Source organism: Rhincodon typus, chromosome 15 (assembly GCF_021869965.1).
Source record: "Rhincodon typus isolate 14 chromosome 15, sRhiTyp1.1, whole genome shotgun sequence".
NCBI lineage: Eukaryota > Metazoa > Chordata > Chondrichthyes > Orectolobiformes > Rhincodontidae > Rhincodon > Rhincodon typus.
In genome coordinates, this window is record NC_063346.1 from 57,323,700 (window position 1) to 57,341,483 (window position 17,784).

Here is a 17,784-nt window from a genome sequence, read left to right on the forward strand (position 1 = left end):
AAACGTCAGCCTTCCTGCTCCTCTGATGCTGCTTGGCCTGGTGTGTTCATCCAGCTCTACACTTTGTTATCTCAGATTCTCCAGCATCTGCAGTTCCTACTATCTCATAAATATATATGACGTGATTGAGCCAAGTGAGAAATGGAAGTGTCAGATCAGTGCAGTAGGGGGCGCATCTACGCAGGTAGACTCAGATAAGTGAAGGAGCACCTACTGTGCTTGATGCTGGGTGACAGGATTCCATTTGCAGCACTGATTTCCCCAACTATCACTAAGTGAACTATTAACCTGTCATCGAATTAAACGTAGAGTAGCACATACATTAAAGGTACTTATTCTTCCCATTTCTTAGGCTGGCCTTTCAGTTCTTGAGCTTAAGAGAATTTCAAGCACAGAAAATGTGTAAAATGTCTTCAGCACAAATTCGGTGAACGAGGGAGTCAGCAGGTACTGTGTCAGACAGCTTTGTATCAAACCACGCTGCATGGACCAGAGCATGCCGCCTTTAATGGTTGCTGCATGCTATACTTAGCTAGTTTCACAACGGGGGCATTTAGGTGTTCCAATTTCCCTTTCTGTTTGAGCCAGATAGGGGGAGGTGCAGAGGGGAGAAAGCCAACTGGATTCTCCATCCTGGGTCACCACCTTAGTGAGCCATGCTACAAAGTCCACTCATGGGCATCTGCCAATGACCTTCCGGCTCGAGCATGGAAGGAAGATTGGAGCCAGGGGTGAGTGCCTGCTACTCCATTCCCCACATTGAGAGCCGGCAACTTCACCATAAAAACAGATCCACAATACCTGGAGGATAGCACATAATGAGCTCCTTCCATAGTAAAGGAAGCCTTCAAGGTGACCTCGTGGAGGACTGTCTATGAATGGGGAAAGTGTGAAGAAATGACTCAAAATCTCTGATACTTTAATTCTAGGCCATTTTGTTTCTCTGCAGATTCAGAAAACACAGATCCAGGATTTTGGGTGGTGGTATCTTTGAGACAGTTGCTTTTCAGGCCATCCTCACCACATGTGGCCTTCATGCTGAGGCTGCACTGTAATATCACAGTCGAGACTGTCCTGACAGTCAGAAACTGGTGCTGTCGACAGTCTGGGTGAGAGGCTAATTGAAGTGTCCCAGGCAATGGTTTGTACTGGGGAGTCGCTGACAGCAGAACTCTGTGCGACTGGAATTGCAAGGAGCACAAGCAGGGCATGAGCACTGCCACTTGAGGGCACAACTGGGCACCTTTGTTTGAGATGTTATATCGAGGCTGTTTACCCCTTCAAGTGTTTGTAAAGGATCCCGGTGCACTAGTTACAAGAAAGCAGAGGTGTTCTTGTTGTGCCCTGATCAATATTTACTTCTCATCTAACATAATTCAATCAGATTGTCTGGTCATTACACATTGCTGGTTTAGGGGAATTTGCACAAATAGGTACAGCCTTTTTTACATTACCAAATGATCATACATCAAGAAATACTTGGTTGTAAATCACTTTGGGTAGTCTGGGATTGTGAAAGGCACTGTATAAATACAGGATCATTCTTTGACTGTTGCAGACTGGTGTTGAATTCGGTTAGACTCGACTACATGTGGTTAAGGTTGAGTGGAAGAATAGTGAGTTTCAGTCTAATTTGTGCAGCGAGGTATCTGAATGGAGTTTCTGAAAATGCAAACAGGTGGGCTTCCCCTCTTTGTTTGAGGGACAGGCCTCCTGGTTTCATGTTGAATTTGCAGCTGACCTGTCACCCAGTTTCTTTGACTTAGACATGCCCTCACAAAGTGTCTTTGAAAGAATCTGAGACTTTAAGTTTAAAAAGTTTGAGCCCCTCTCAAAGCTCATTCAGTGCAATACAGTAACAGTTTTGTGTGATGCTCTTGTATCAGGATCAAACTGTGAAATTCCTCCTAAGTATTTAAAGATATCTACTCTGATTTTAGAAATGATTGATCAATTTCATCCAGGTTTTCCCCATCCAGTCCTGGTGGTAAGGTCAGTCTGACACTAGCTCTTCATGCCCTCCCAATAACGGCAGATCACAGAAATGCTTACATCTAGTTGTAATCCATCCACTGTTCAGCATCTTACAAAATGATTAAATTTATGGTGTGTGGCACAGAACCAAAGTGAGGCTCTTTTTCATCTTGCTCCATTGGACGGTGAACATTATTGCATCTTGTAACTCCAAACTGCAAATGAGTCAATCTTTATTGTTGGATCTGAGATCTGAAAAGATTTCCCCAGCTCCTGTAAACATGCCAAGAGTAGCAGGTTATTAAACTACTGCAGGGAGGAGGACCCACTCCGATATAGTCTGCAGCAGGAGTGACCAACGCTCCATCTAAGCTGTGTGGCTCCACGTCCGCTCCAAGACTCCAATATTGGTGTGCCAGTGCATTGACTTCTGGTTTCAGATGTCAATGCTACATACAGATCCAGAAAATAATTAGAGAGAGAATGGCCGTGACTAAGGATGTACAATTATCCCGTGGTTACAGAGCAAAAGCACAGGCATTTGATAGGGCACCACATCTAAGATTATTATGTAAAATAAGAGCTTGTGTTGTAAAGGGGTGACATGTTAGTGAAAAGGAAATGAATGGGCATAAAAGGTTTATTTTCAATTTGAAAGATGTGAGGGGTATTGTCTCGGGGATCGGTGTTCACAAGTATTCACAGCTGATATGAATGACTTGAATGAAGGGACTGAATGTACGGTTGCTAAGTTTGCTGATACCAAAGTAACTAGGCAAGCAAGTTGTGAAGAAGGCAATAGGAGTATGCAAAGGGATACCGATAGGGTAGGTTGGTTGGAAAATTGTTATTTGAAAAATATGACCTTATCCACTTTGGCAGGAAAAGAGAAAAGTAACCTTATTTTAATGGTGAGAAATTGCAGAATTGCGGTACAGCGGGATCTGGGTGGCCCGATAAATGAATTACAAAGAGCTGTGCATGTAGATTTACCAAGTGATTAGCAATACGAATTGAATGCTATTTATTGCGTGGAGCATTACTATAAAAGTAAAGATGTTTGCAGGTGTACAGTAGTTGATGAGGTAATATCTGAACTGGTGTGTACATTTCTGCTCACCTTATTTAAGAAAGGATATAAATATGTTAGAGGCAGTTGAAAGAATGTTCACTTGACAGATACCTGCAATGTTTGGGTATTAACTTTGTGAGGAATGATTGGACACCTTGTGCCTGTATCCATTAGAGCTTAGAAAATGTGAGGTGATCTTATTGAACTATGCAAGATCCTGAGGGGATTGATGGCGACGGATACTGAAAGGATGCTTCCCTTTGTGAGGGAACCAGAGCTAGGGGAAACAATTTAAAAATGAGAAGCCTTCCATTTAATATGAGAAGACTCCTCCCCAAGAGGGTAGTGTGTGTTTGGAACACTCTCCCTAGATGGCAATGAACTCAGGGTCACTAAATATTTTTAAGGCAGAGGTAGGTAGATTCGTAACTAACCATGGAGTTGTGTAGTATCAGAGATATGTGGGAATGAAGAGTGGAGGTTACTATTAATTAACCACAATTTTGATGAATGGCAAAGCAGGTTCATGGGACGGAATGGTTACTCCTGCTCCTAGTTCGGAAGGTGGCCTTTCGACCCAGTGTCAATGTTGTCTGTCCACAGGACAAATCGGTTAGTCCTACTTCCCAGCCCTTTTCCCCCGGCCCTGTATTTCTCCCTTCAGAAAAGTGTCTCATGCACACATGCAAGTCATTATTGAATCTGTTTCCACCACATTTTCAAGCAACGTGCTCCAGATCCTAACCAGTAGAAAATACTATTCTCCATGTCGCTAGAGGGAACATTCTTGTGTGGAACAACCTCAGAGAGGACTATTCTATAGTCAACACTAGGTCTGACTGGTGACACTAGGACAATTTCAGGAGGGCTTGTTCTAATCTCAGTCAGACCTCTTTTCTGGGTTGAGAGGCAGCAGAGGAAATGTACTTTGTGTTGCAGTTCTTTGAAATCTTTTTCCTGTCCTCTGTGATCTTTGGTTTTGTTTGATAAAGTACATGCCACAAAGCTTCCAAATAGCTTGAAAAGAAGGCAAGCATGAGTACCTGCAGCTTTTATCTTTCACAGTCGTGCCGACAAACTCTGTTCCTACTTGAAGATTGTGAACATGCTCTTGACAGAAGTTGTCAAGATTTATGTAATGTGTGACGGTAAGTGTTGCACTAGGTTTGGATAAAAGGGTTGCCTGCAAACAGAAATGACAAGGTTGTACTTTTTGCCCAATCGGGCCTGTCATCCTTGCAATTTCAAATGTGACCCAGAATTACTGTTGTGAATTGAATAGAATGATAGTTAATCTAGTTCCTGCATTGTGCTGTCACTAGGTTTATCGGTACCAATACATCTTGAAAAGCACTATACTCCAATTAATTCACTTCAGTGATAGATGATACTTAACCTATCATGTTAGATTGCACCCATCTGTGACAGATTTGTAGCCATCAGCATGAAACTATTTCAAGTGTTCTCTCCAGGTATAGCCTTGACTTTGAAAGACTGAGTCTATAATTTCCTATAGGTTAAGTGATCATAGTGGGGCACATGAGGTAATTTTATCTATGCACTCTGCAAACCAGGAAAGGTGGTGCCACTTGGAAATGTGGTGACTGTTGCTGGCAGTTTTGCAATCTCTTTGGTCTTGGCTGGGAATTATGTCTGTTTGAGTTTTCTTTAGCATTCCCGTGGGCAATCTTCCTCTCTAACTGTGAGCATTCTTTTCACCTCCAGTAAAGAAGTGTCATCCATCATCTTCACTCAGACTGTGCTATTGTTTAACATTTAAAAGCCATTGTTGTTTATTTAATTTCCTGCTCTGGTATTAATAATATGACACTATATTCATATAGTGTCTTAATTAGAGATTGAGAAACATTTCCATGGTGCACCAGAAGCTGATTTGAACAAATGTAAATGTTGGCTCAAAATGTTAGGAACGCTGAGTGAAAGAGAGAGATTTGAAGTTTGGTCTCCAAGCTGGAGGGGAAAGTTGAAAGTTGAGAAAGGGAATTCCAGAGCACAAGACCTAGAAGGTATATCCAACAACAGTAGGGGAAGGCGCTGAAGGATTAAAACAAGATTGGAGCACATCTCGGGGTTGTAGAGCCACAGGAGGTTTTAGAGATCAGGAGGGCAGAGGCATTGAGGGGTTTGGAACGGAGGATGAGAATTTAAGCTTGGACTAAACGCGGAGATGATGGGCAAATTGGTTTTAATACTGGATAGGATGCAGGAAGCAGTTTTGGGGTAGTTGACATTTATTGGAGGGTGATAAATGTGGGGTGTGTCAACAAATACATACATTTACCTCGCTGCTACTGTCTTGGGATCAAAGGCCATCAAACTTCAAACAATCTAGAGATAGTACAACACAAGATACAGACACAGGGTAAAGTTCCCTTTACACTGTTCACATCAAACACACCCAGGTACAGCACAGGATTAGATACAAAGTAAAGCATCCTCCACTTTGTTCTATCAGACACTTTCAGGACAGCTACAACACAGGGTTGGATACAAAGGAAAGCTCTGTCTGCACTGTCCTCAAAAATCACTCATTGGGCAGCTGCAGCATGGGATTAGATATGGAGTAAAGTACCCTCGGTTCTTTCAAACTGAAATTAAAGCTCTCTTGACATTGTCCCTGTCAAATACTCTCAGGACAGGCACAGCAAGGGGCTTGATACAGAGTAAGGTTCCCTCTGCTTCTTCAAACAAAGTAAAGCTCTATTCACTCGTTAAAACTGAAGGTAAATCTTTCCTCTACACTGACCCAATCAAATGCTGTCAGGACATGGACAGCATGGGGTTAGATACAGAGTAAAACTCTCTCTACCCTGTCCCCATCAGACATTCCCAGGATAGGGAAGCACAGGGTTCGATTCAGGGTGAAGCTCCCTCTATACTGCTCCCAGATTCTCCCAGGACAGATACAAGAAAGGGTTAGATAGAGTTAATTTTCTTCTTTTCTTTGCCACTGATGATTTGCCTCAACCCCACAACACCAACTTGAATTTATTTATTTGCCTTCTTGCTGTGAAATATTCCGCAGTCCTTTGTCGGCATATTATCAAACAAAATTTGTCATAAGACACAGAGATACCAGGACACGCGAAAAGGTTTGCAGGTAGGTCTTAAAGGAGGCAGGGGAGATGGGAATTTTGAGTTTGTGGTCTGGCACCTTTTGCTGAATCAATGGATATCAGGAATTTGAGTCCAGAATTGCAAAATATTTGATATTCCAGAGATTGTTTAGCTGGAGGAGCTTACAGCAATGGGAATGGCAAGGCCATGGAGAGAATTTTAAAACTGGGATGAGAATGTTATAAAATCAATCAGACACCAGATTGGGAGCCAGTGTAGGGTAGTGAACTTGGGTGTGTTTGGGTATTGGGGCTGGGTGTCATCAATGACAACCACTTGCTAACCAGTATGACTATCCATCTCAGGAATTTCGTGTCACTGGTCATGGGTTCTGTGGGCCTTTGCATAGTTGCTGAGTCTGAGCCTAAAGCTACGTCTCTGACCATGCATTTGGCAGGAGTTTTCGGAGGGTGGAATTGGTTCTTGGTGTTGAGATCGTCGACATTCCTTTCTCCATACTTCTTGCCAACGGGTGTTCTCGAAGAATAGGGTCAAGAGTGTCAAGTTCCTGGGAGTGATGATCGCCAACAGTCTGTCCTGCTCCATCCGTATTGATGCAATGGTCAAGAAAGCACAACAACGCTAAGGAGGCTCAGGCAAAGACCATTACCAATTTTTATAGATGCATGACAGAAAGCATCCTGGCTGGATGCATCATAGCATGGTATGGCAACTAATCTTCACAAGACCCCCAAGAAACCACAGATTTGTGAACACAGCTCAGTCCATCTCACAAACCAGCCTGCTATCCATTGACTCCATCTATGCATCCCACTGCCTCGGGAAGCAACCAACAGAATCAAAGACCCCTCCAACCCCAGTTATACTCTCTTCCCCACTCTTCTGCCAGGCAGAAGACATAAAAGTTTGAATGCACATACTAACAGATTCAAGAACAGCTTTTTCCCCTACTGTCATCAGAGTTTTGAATGGCCCTCTCAAATATTAATTCTGATTTCTTTCTCTGCAGCTATAACGCTATTCTGCACTCTGTTCTGCTACCCTAACACACTTTGTATGGTATGATATTCTTGTACAGCATGCAAAAATACACTTTTACTGTATCTCGGTACATGTGGCAACAATAAATCTATTTGCCCATCTAATCTATCTTCATGCTGGAATTTCCTCCAAGTAGGTTTCTTCTGAACGATGGTCTCCCACGTGTTGACATCTATGTTGCGTTTCTTGAGAGAATCCTTCAAGGAATCTTTGTTACATTTCCTTTATCCTCCTCTCATCCAAGCCTTGAGCTGGGCGAAGGAAATTTGCTTTGGCAGTTGCAGCGCTGATTCCAAGCATGTAGCCTGCCCAGCGGAGTTGATTTGGATTCCTGTAGCTAGACACCTTGTACAGGACATCTTTTAAGCAGGAATGTTATAGCACATAGGACACGTGGTCCTTGACAGTAGGCAAGCCCAGTTTCCAGGGCAAGGAAATCTTGATGACTGGGGACCTCCCCACTGCTGCAGTCCTCGTCCAGTGTCGCAGTCATTGATATCACATGAGTACCTTTAGCCTGGATCACCACTGAGGACTTGCTTTCTCTGATTCCTCCCTTCCAACCTTACGGTCACGGGTGGCCCTGCCAGGAGTTGAAAACCTTAGACGGCATTGTTCTTGGGATCAAGGGCCTGTCCTCTACAGCAAGGTGGCAATCCACGGGAAGGAACGTGGTATACAATAACTCTTGCTGCATAATTCCTGAGGGTCCTTTATCAACCACTGCTGATATTTAGCGGGTTAATCCCGGTGAATTATTATTGTATCACACCCCATGTACACTGTGTGAATTAACAATGTGTACATTGCTTAGAATGTTGAAATAAAATCTATTTCTAAGAAATCTTGGGACATGTAGTCACATTGGCGTAATTCCATGACTTAATGCAGTTTTGAAATTAAATTGCTAATGGCTGCCTCGGATTCTTATAGATGATTCATGTCCCTTGACAATTATCCCTTCTAATTTTGCACAGTTCATTGGCATCTGAGCTTAATAAGCAGCTTGCCCAGTGGTGTGTTGGGTAGCTACCTTGCCTGGCTTCCGGTTAACTAGGTTCCAGATCCTGCCCTGAGTTAGCTTACCCTGGCTGGGATCACAGTAAGGAACATGGGAGGAAGGAAGACAGCCTGAACTTCAGACTTGGGCTGAATGCAGCTGACCCTTAAAGGTGTCTGTCATTCACACTCCTCACTGGTGTCACAGCCTATTGTTAGGGGCATTTCATGAGATTTATCACCACATCAGCACAAGGTAATGTCAAGTTGGCGACTGAGGTGGGACGAAACAAATTCTTGTCACCCTTGCTTCTATATGAAGGAAAGCAACCATTTTGCAGTCAGAAAGGGATGAAATGATTTCTGACAGGAGGTAGAAAAATCTAATGCAGGTTTGTTAGGCTGCCATAGGATCGGAGGGGTTTAAGGTTTCTTTTGGATAGAATCATGGTGCATAGAAGGAGGCTGTTCAGCCCACCATGACTGTGTTGGCTGCTTGCATTGTTTTAATAATTGAGTTTTAATTCTGCCTATTGCCATACTGCAATTTGAACCTGTTTCTCCAAGGCATTAAACCGGACTGCTGGCTTACTATGCACTGACATTACCAGTATACCACCCTAGCATCTAACAATGAAAGGGCCAATGAAACTGTGATCCCATTCATTCCATTCTCCTTTTCCATGGAACAGTGTAAATTTTTCATTGTCAAGTATTTTTTGTTTTGGAAAGTCAGTATTGATTCTGCTTCAACAAAAACATGATCATCATTGTCCCTCTGATTCTTTTGCCAAATATATTTAATCTGTGCATTCTGGTTACTGGGTGTAGGCTGTGAAGGGAACTTAGCTGGAATTGATAATTCTGGAATTGCGAGCTAGTCTGAGGGTTACCATGAAACTATTATTAATTGCCGTAAAACAAAACTCAAATATCCTTTTGGGTAGGCCTGCCCTTACCCAAACTGACATCCATATGACTCCAAACCCTCAATATTTTGGATTACTCTTAACTGCCCACCAAAATGACCAAGCAAGGCATTTAGTTCAAAGAGAATTGGGGGCAGGGAACAAATGCTGGTCTTGCCAGCGATGTCTACAAAATAATAAAGAAAAATAAATATGGATCCCTTAACTACTAGAAAGCCTTAATTATTTCTCCTTTAACCTTCATGCCGTTAGAAGAATATCTCCAGGTTCTTCAGTGTCTCCAGAAATTCCCTCAGTCCTGGAATTGTTTGGAAACTTGTTGCGAAGTTGGGTAGAGTACATGTGGATTGGGAGGGAGGAAGTTAGAATTTGGTGTTTGTAAAATACTAGGGGGAAAGCATTGTATGGTCCCTTTAAAAGATCACATACTTTTTCTATGCTTAGAGATTTAAAATGGATGTCTGTGAGCGGCAGTTTGCAAGAACACAGAGCACCCAAATTGAAATGTTCATATCGAAAGGCCGTACAGTTAGCAGGCCAAGCAGCAGTTTTTACCAAGACAAGCTTTTTTTGAGTTTAGCCAATCAATTTGAACCAGGCACTTAGATACCAAAAACCTATTAAATTTAAAGTATGGTGGTGTTGACAACATAGAACTAATCCTATTGTAAGAAATATTGATATGTCATCAAGGGTATAAAAGAAGGACGCAGTTGGACAAGGACCCTAAAGCTAGCTACTATCTGCCAGAGCAAACAGCCCTCTGCTCTCGACAGATTCGCTGGCTCTCACAGCCTCCTCTGTGACTTAGAGAAAGCACCATCTAAACAACAACGGTACCAACGGCACAACTAGTTAATATTCCTGACAGAAGAATCGACAGAAGGCACAGAACTTTCTGGAAGAAACATAACCTAGCTATTTTCAAGAGACTAACTGTTTTCAAATTATATATGTGGGACTTGTATTTATTGGAACAGCATACCATTAGAATCTTGCTTTATTCAGGAATTGTTGGTAGTTAGGGATTTATTTGGTTTGTTAATAGTTTAGTTATTTTGTTCACTGTTAGAGTTAGATAAATAGTTACTTGTTGATGTTAAAGTGAGTGTCATGGATTTATTTTATTTAACCACTAGAAGTTGCTGAAAGGCAGGTTACACCACTTTTCACACTCCTTTTACAGATTATAAGGCATGATGCTCCCCTTTGGGGTGTTTCAGTTCTTGAGGTGGGAGGGGGTCAACCTCTGCTTTATAATACAATCTCCTGTGCACCCTCCAAGGCTTTCACAATTTTTCTAATGTGCAATATAGACATTTCTGACACCTGTTTGATGGTTCCTATCCCCTCAGACTGTCCAACTCCCTATAAAGGATACAGTTAACAGGGTTTAGAACTACATACTGATTTTTATCAGTAGGGCTATACTCACCTTTAATGGTGCACTCTAAATTCAAGTAACATTGCCTCACTATGTGTGGCTGAAAGACACTAGCAGGGATGGTAAAAACCGGCTAAGGTGAGTGGTGGCGCTGCAGACGTTTAAATGCAATTTAAGCAGAGAAGGAAATTAAAGTCTGTTTCTTCCCCCTTTCAGAGTCAAACACGTCCCAGGACTTGAACACCAGCAACCACATTGGCGAGTCTGTCACGTGAGTACCTGAGATCATCTCACTCCTTCTATAGAACTGCTCTTAGTGGCTAATAATGCAGCATGGTGTTTTATTGAGCAGTGCAGATGAAGAAGCATTGACTTCAGTCCTCAGTCTGGGCTGATTATTGGCCTCGGTGATGATCCCCAATTTGGGCTGATATCGATCTCCACTATGATCCCAGTCTGGGCTGATTATTGGTCTTCACTATGATCCCGGTTTGTATTGATATCAATCTCCGTTGTGATTCCCAGTTTGGGTTGATACCAACCTCTGCTGTGATCCCTGGTCTGGCCTGATATCGGCTTCCATCAACATCTACCTATCCAAGTGATTCAGTAACTCCTTCATATTGGCGTGTTATGTTCTGATGTATTGTGATTTTTGCAGCACGGAATGTGTCCAGTAGATAGTTGATCACCCCCACTTCGCTCACCTCAGCCTCTGTGTTCTGCATATCTCCAATTCTGCACTAAACAAGTATTTCTCTGATGAATACATGAGAAATTTAATGCAATGTCTTGTCATGTTTAAGTAGAAATCTGTTCCACATATCCTCTGTTTTAATGTGGGTGGAGAATTCTAACCTGCCTTCTCGATGGAGGTTTATTCATGGTAGTCCATGTCCTCCAGCACTGGGAACAGAGTGCAATTTAAATACAATCCACTCAAGTCTCTGCTCTAAGATTTAAACTTGTCAGTTCCAAAACTGTCTTGTCGTATCGCTCATACACCCCTGTAAATCATCCACTCAACAGTCTTTGTTTTCAGTCAACATGTGGCCTGAATTTATCTGAACTGAAAATACTCAGCAGCATGTTCACCCTTCTCAATCCTAGTGAACAGTTCCAGACCCCATAGACTGCCCTCTGTAATTGGATAACACGATCCTTTTCATAATGTACGGGTGTGACCAGTGCACCACATGCAGCTCTCTCAGCCACTGGTTAGTCCATAGGTTTAGGTAAAGTTAGCAGTCCCTGGTTGATTGTCTGGAGTGAATCGGACAGATTTGTCATGGGATTACCAATGTTGGCTGTGCAGGGCGCGTACTAAGTAAAGGAGCAGCTGTTTTGCTCTCTGTTGTCCGTGGATGAATATCCCAGTAAAATAGGTTGAAGAGAGAAAAATTTACATTTGTAAAGCGCTCTTAACATCTGGATGCTTCAAAGCGCTTTACAGCCACCAGAGTACCTTTGACTGTTGTAATGCCAAAAACACGGCAACTAATTTGCACACAAGAAACATCCGTAAACAGTCACATTAGGATGAACAGTGAATGTGCAATATATGGCAGTGTTTTATAACAATAGCTCAGGGATCAAGATTGGCCTGGATAGTGGGGTGAGCTTCCTTATGCGTAAGGTAATGCCATGAGGTATTTTATGTCCATCTGAGAGGGCAAATAGGGTTTAATATCTATGTCACCTATGTGGTACTATCAGCAGTTGCGCATTGGTTCAGTGCTACACCAGAGTGCCATCCTGGGTTGTGTAAGTCTCAGAATTTGATCTTGGGATCCTCTGACTCGGAAACGAGTGTGCTGCTCACTGAGCCGTGACTGACAAATGAGGGAGTGTAGCCAGGCATGTCTGCTCCTATGATGCTGCTTGGCCTGCTGTGTTCATCCAGCCCTGCACCTTGTTGTCTCGGATTCTCCAGCATCTGCAGTTCCTACTATCTCTCATGTCGATGAACTGTCTGATTATGAGGATAAATTTCCCCTGTGAAGATGACCTTTGCCATGGAGGCACCGCTTTTATGTGTGCAGTGCCGTCAATGAGATTAAATGAGCTGTTTGTTTTCTTGTATAGACTGTAACCCGTGTCTTGATGCATGCAGCAAGACTGAGCCACTGGATGTGCTTGCGACTAAGACCAGAATCAGCTCAATCTCAGTTCATAGGGCCAATAATTGAATGTTTTAAAGATGAATAATCAGGCAAGGATCATTGCTTCCCAAGATATTGATGGTATAAACCCCAAGCTTAAAGCTATTGCAATAGATAATGCCTCCCATCACTTGTTTACACATTTTTGAATGGTGAAGCAGTGAACAGAAACTTGCAGTCCCCATTATGAAAGGAGAGTGCTCTGTGATTTGTCTGCAGGCTCAGGGTCCTTCACTTCCTGCTCTTGACTGGAGGCTGGGAGAGGCTCTTCTCAAGTTTTGCTGTCAACTGTCAGAAACTGGGTGCTGGGAAAGAGTAGGAGGCTAGAAGTGGTGTGTGGGCTTGCACTGCTTTTTCTCATTTTAATCATTTATTATCCTCCCTGTCAGATTGCACTAGTGGCTTTTCTAATTATTTTGCCTCCTTTGTCACACTAAGCAAGCTATTTACCCCTTGTGACAAATTTCTCCTTGTCTTATCACTTTTACGTAATGAATTTTATTTTGTTTCTATCTCCATCTCACTATTTGGTGCTGGGTTTTAGGTCTAATGCTTTGCCCTGTACAGGAGACTGTTGCATTGAGGGATTACTGAGGTCCTTGAGGTTATGGATAAGGCAGTGCACCTCTGTGGGACAGGCTATAAAGCCAGGTTTCTTTTTCTCTGTTTTTGAAACTTGGGTCATTGAGAAGGGAAGCTACTACTGATTTCACAGGACAAGGAAAACTACTTGAAGGGAGGGTGTGGGGAAAGGTCTAAATAGTTTGTGTATAACCAGAGCAGCTCATTTACTGCTGACTCAGCCCAAGTTAATTTTATCCAAGGCAAACCGATGAAAATTAGTTAATCCAAATTGAATTCATGTTCTTTGAATGGAGAGAATTCTTTGTTTAGTAGATTGTTCCAATGAGATGAAATATTAATTGGGTGCTGAATTGACCATTAATCTTACTTTAATCCCAATTTCTGTTTGAAGTTCTGTCAAAGCATGATCTGGTATCCTGGCTACAGATAGTTTACGTTGTTCGCATTCGTGGGGAGACGATGGTATTATAATGGCCATTTCTTAGACTAATAATCCAGAGGCACAAGCTAATGCTATGGGGACATGGCAACTGGTGGAATTAAAATTCAATTAACAAAAAAAGTCTGGATTTAGAAGCTGGTCTCAATAATGCCACTGAGAAATATCGTAGGTTGTCATAAAAACCAATCTGGTTCACTAATGCTCTTCAACATGGAAATCTGTCACCCTCACCCACGATGCCAGTGTGACTCCACGCTCACGACAAGGTGATTGACTCTTTACAGCCTTTGAAATGGCTCACTCTGTTGCATCAAACTGCTACAGAAAAGTCAACAAAGAATGAAACTAGGTGGATCACCTAGTGTTGACCTAGGTGCGGACAAAATTTTTTTTGTAAGATACGATTCCACGAGTTTGCCCCAGGCACCACCATGCTGGATGGGCAGAAAATACGCACCAGAGGAGACAGTGGCAGGAGAGACTTGTCCTGAGAGTCCTCAACATTGACTCCATACCCTGTGAGGTCTCATGGCATCAGGGGTGCAAGGAAATCTCTTGCTGATTACCACATTCTTTGATAAATCAGTGCTCCTCTATGTTGAACACTTATTGGCAGATGCGCTAATGTTCACAAGGAGACAAAATGTACTCTGGATGACAGACTTCAGTATCAATCACCAAGACTGGCTGGCTGTGTCCTAAAGGATCTAGCTGCTGGACTGAGTCTGCAGTAGGTGGTGAGAGAAGAAACAAGAGATTAAAACATACTTGACTGCATCCCCATCAACGTACCTGCCACAGGTGCATCTGTCCATGATAGTATCAGTAGGGGTGACCACCTCACGGTTCTTAGGGAGACAATTCCATCTTCGCATTGAAGGTACCCTCCATCATGTTGTATGTTAAGATTTCAAATGGATCTGGCACTTTACATCTAAGCAGCCATGAGATGCTGTGGGTCATCAATGGTAGCAAAATTATATTCACCCACAATCTGTAACCTTATGGCCCAGTGTATCCCCTGCTCTATTATTACCATAAAGCTGGGGGATTTACCCTGATCAATGTAGAGTACAGGAGGGCATACCAGAAGCAGCGCCAGCCGTATGTGAAAATGAAGAGACCCACAGGAATACTACCGTCTGCACATGGCGTCCAACCACGCTGTGTCTGTTCTGGGAACTATATTGCTGTTGCTTCACTGTCACCACATCAAAATCCTGAAATTCCCTTCCCCTCAGCATTGTGGAGCTACCCAAGGACTGCAGTCGTTCAAGAAGGCAGCTCACCACCACCTTCTCAAGGACAGTTAGGGTGAGTCAGAAATGCTAGCCTGGCCAGCAATGGTCATGTTTTGCGAAAGAAATTTTTAAACTGTTAATCTCCAGCCAGAAACAGCTACATCTTTGTAATCTTGCAGTGGTATTTAGTTCAGTGCTATCACCCTCCTCAGTATGGTGCAGTCTGAATCACTTCACACTCCATTTGAGTAGAACATTCCATCTGAGTTTTGTTAAAGTTTTCTTTCATCGTAATGCTTTCTGTCAGGTAGTCTTTGTTTGATATGGCACAACTCCTCATAGTTTGCAGCTGATTTTTTTTTTTTCTTTTACCCACCTCTTACCTTTTGTAATAATAACCATTGATAAAGTTGCTTATTACTTATGCAGGATAGACCATTCTCAGGAAGCCCTTGACTTAGATGGAATCGTGCTGGTGCTTGATCGGCATCTTCATGACACAGTCACAGGGATGATGACAAGAATTGCCGTCTTGAAGTGGTTATATCATCTTTATATCAAAACTCCCAGGAAGGTAAGAGCCACGGGTAAAATACAACACAGCCTCTTACTTAGTCCCTCTGCAGTTCCATATTTAGCGTGCTAAGCCCTATGTTGCCTTTACTTTAACACTTCCAACCTAATCAACTGTCTCAGGTTGCTTTCGGGGTGTTGTCCAACAAAAATCAAGTTGTATGAGCCAATATTAGGTCAGGTGTCTTGAGCATATTAAAATAGGAACATGAGGTAGACAGAGATGGACAATTTTAAACTGCAAATTCTAAAGCTTGGAGACTCACTACTCAGCCACCATTTGAGTGATCAGAATCAGGGATTTCCGAAACGCCCATAATTGGATGAGTACAAATATCTTGGAGGTTTAAAAGCAGACTATTGCAGATGCTAAAAACTTGAAATATAAGTAGGAAATGCTAGAGAAACTCAGCTTAAGAACCAGGCAGCAGAGTTATGGAGGACCTTAAGTTTATGGATCATGATAAATGCAAATCTGAGCAGAAGTGTTTTCGAATAATCAAGTTTAGAGGTAACAGGAGTATGATTGAGGGCTTGATTGCAGATGTACTATGGCCTTAAACAGCCATAACACCTTCCTTTGTTCCAGGTATGACTTCAATCCCAGAGTGTTCTTCCTCCTATTCCCAGGATATCAATTTTACTAGGGCTCCTTGATGTTGCAGTTGGTCAAATCAAGAGCAGTTACTCTAATTCCCCTCTGAAGTTTGGCTCTTTTGTCCATGTTTGGGAAGGCTGTTATGAGGCCAGGAGCTAAATGGTCCTAGCGGAACCCAAATTGAGCATCAATGAGCAGGATATTGCTGAAATAGTGTGGCTTTGTCGCACTGTCATTACAACTTTGTCACGTTGCTAATATTGTGACTCAACTGAGGGTGGTAATTGGCCGCATTGGATTTGTCCTGGGAAATTTTCCGCATTGTCAGATAGATGCCAGTTTTGTAGCTGTACCAGAACACCTTGATTTGGGGGTGCAGCTCAAGCACTAATTTTCATTGCTGCTTCCAGAATGCACTCCAGAATACTGTTAGCTTCCCAAATCCTTTACAGTATCCAGTGCTTTCAGCTGTTTCTTGATATCATGAGGATTTGTGATGTTAGAGGCCTTAGGAGGAGGGTTAGATGGATTATCCACTCTGCATTGCTGGCTGACAATGGTTAGAAATGCTTCAGCCTTTCGCACTGATGTTAATAAGTTATGCAACGTGGACTGTTCAGACTGGAAAAACCAGAAGAAGTTTGCAACTCGTACAACATAGGAACAGGAGTAGGTCATTCAGCGTCTCAAGCCTGTTCTGCCATGGAATGAGATCACAGCTGACCCATGACCTGACTCGATATACCTGCCTTTGGCTTATATCCCTTAATACCTTTGCTAATCAAAAATGTATCTGTCTCAAATTTAAAATCAGCTACTGATCCTGTATCTGCTGCTATTTGCAGAAGACCTCCAAGCCTGTACAACCCTTTGTGTGTAGAAGTGCTTCTGAACACTTTCCCTTGAATGGTCTGGCCCTTATTTTGAAACTAGAATCTCCAACCAATGAAAATAGTTAATTTTTATCTACCATGTCTTTTTCTGTTATTATCTTGAAGCCTTCGATCAGATTGCCCCTTAACATTACAAATTCTAGAGAAAGCAGGCGTATTTGGTGTAATCTCTCCTATTAACTTAACTCCTGTAGTCCAGGTATCAATTTGTAAACATACATTTGTGTTCCCGCCAAAGCCAACGTATCCTTCCTAAGGTGTGGTGCCAGATCTGCTCTTAGTACTCCAAATGGGGTCTAACCAGGGTTTTGCGTAACTGCTGCATCCTTACACTCCAGTCCTCTTGAGAGAGAAAAGACAACATTTCATTAGCTGTCTTGAATATTCTCTGCGCCTGTTTGTGGCATTTGGAAAATCTATGCACTTAAAACCCCAAGTCTCTTGGACCTCCACTGTACTTAACTTCATACACCTGGAAAGTATCCTGATCTATATTTTCCCAATATGGATTATCTCTCACTTGCTTACGTTAATATCCATCTGCCACAGTTTTGCCCACTCACCTAATTTATATAATCATCTACACTGTCTACAGTGCCACCTAACTTTGTGTCATCAGCAAATTTGGATACATGATTTTCCATGCCGTTATCCAAGTTGTTAATAAATAGCGTGAATAATTGAGGCTCTAACACGCCTTTGAGACGCCAATGGTCACATCCTACCAATTTGGTTACCTACCCATTATCCCTACTGAGATAAATGGACTTGAGCAGCTCAAACTGAGCACCC

General features: G+C 42.5%; 2 protein-coding genes across 3 annotated transcripts in view; both read left to right on the forward strand.

Annotated features, from left to right (window-relative positions):
• Positions 1-17,784, forward strand: part of LOC109911204 (protein MTSS 2-like) — a 1,013,245-nt gene that overhangs the window by 572,207 nt on the left and 423,254 nt on the right. The window lies entirely within an intron of this gene.
• The window catches only part of vac14 (vac14 homolog (S. cerevisiae)), a 308,745-nt gene that overhangs the window by 66,321 nt on the left and 224,640 nt on the right, over positions 1-17,784 (forward strand). For both annotated transcript variants that reach the window (XM_048605640.1, XM_048605641.1), the window contains exons 10-11: positions 10,715-10,769; positions 15,358-15,502. In XM_048605640.1, coding sequence (XP_048461597.1) covers positions 10,715-10,769; positions 15,358-15,502 — 200 coding nt within the window. The remainder of the gene's footprint in view (positions 1-10,714; positions 10,770-15,357; positions 15,503-17,784) is intronic.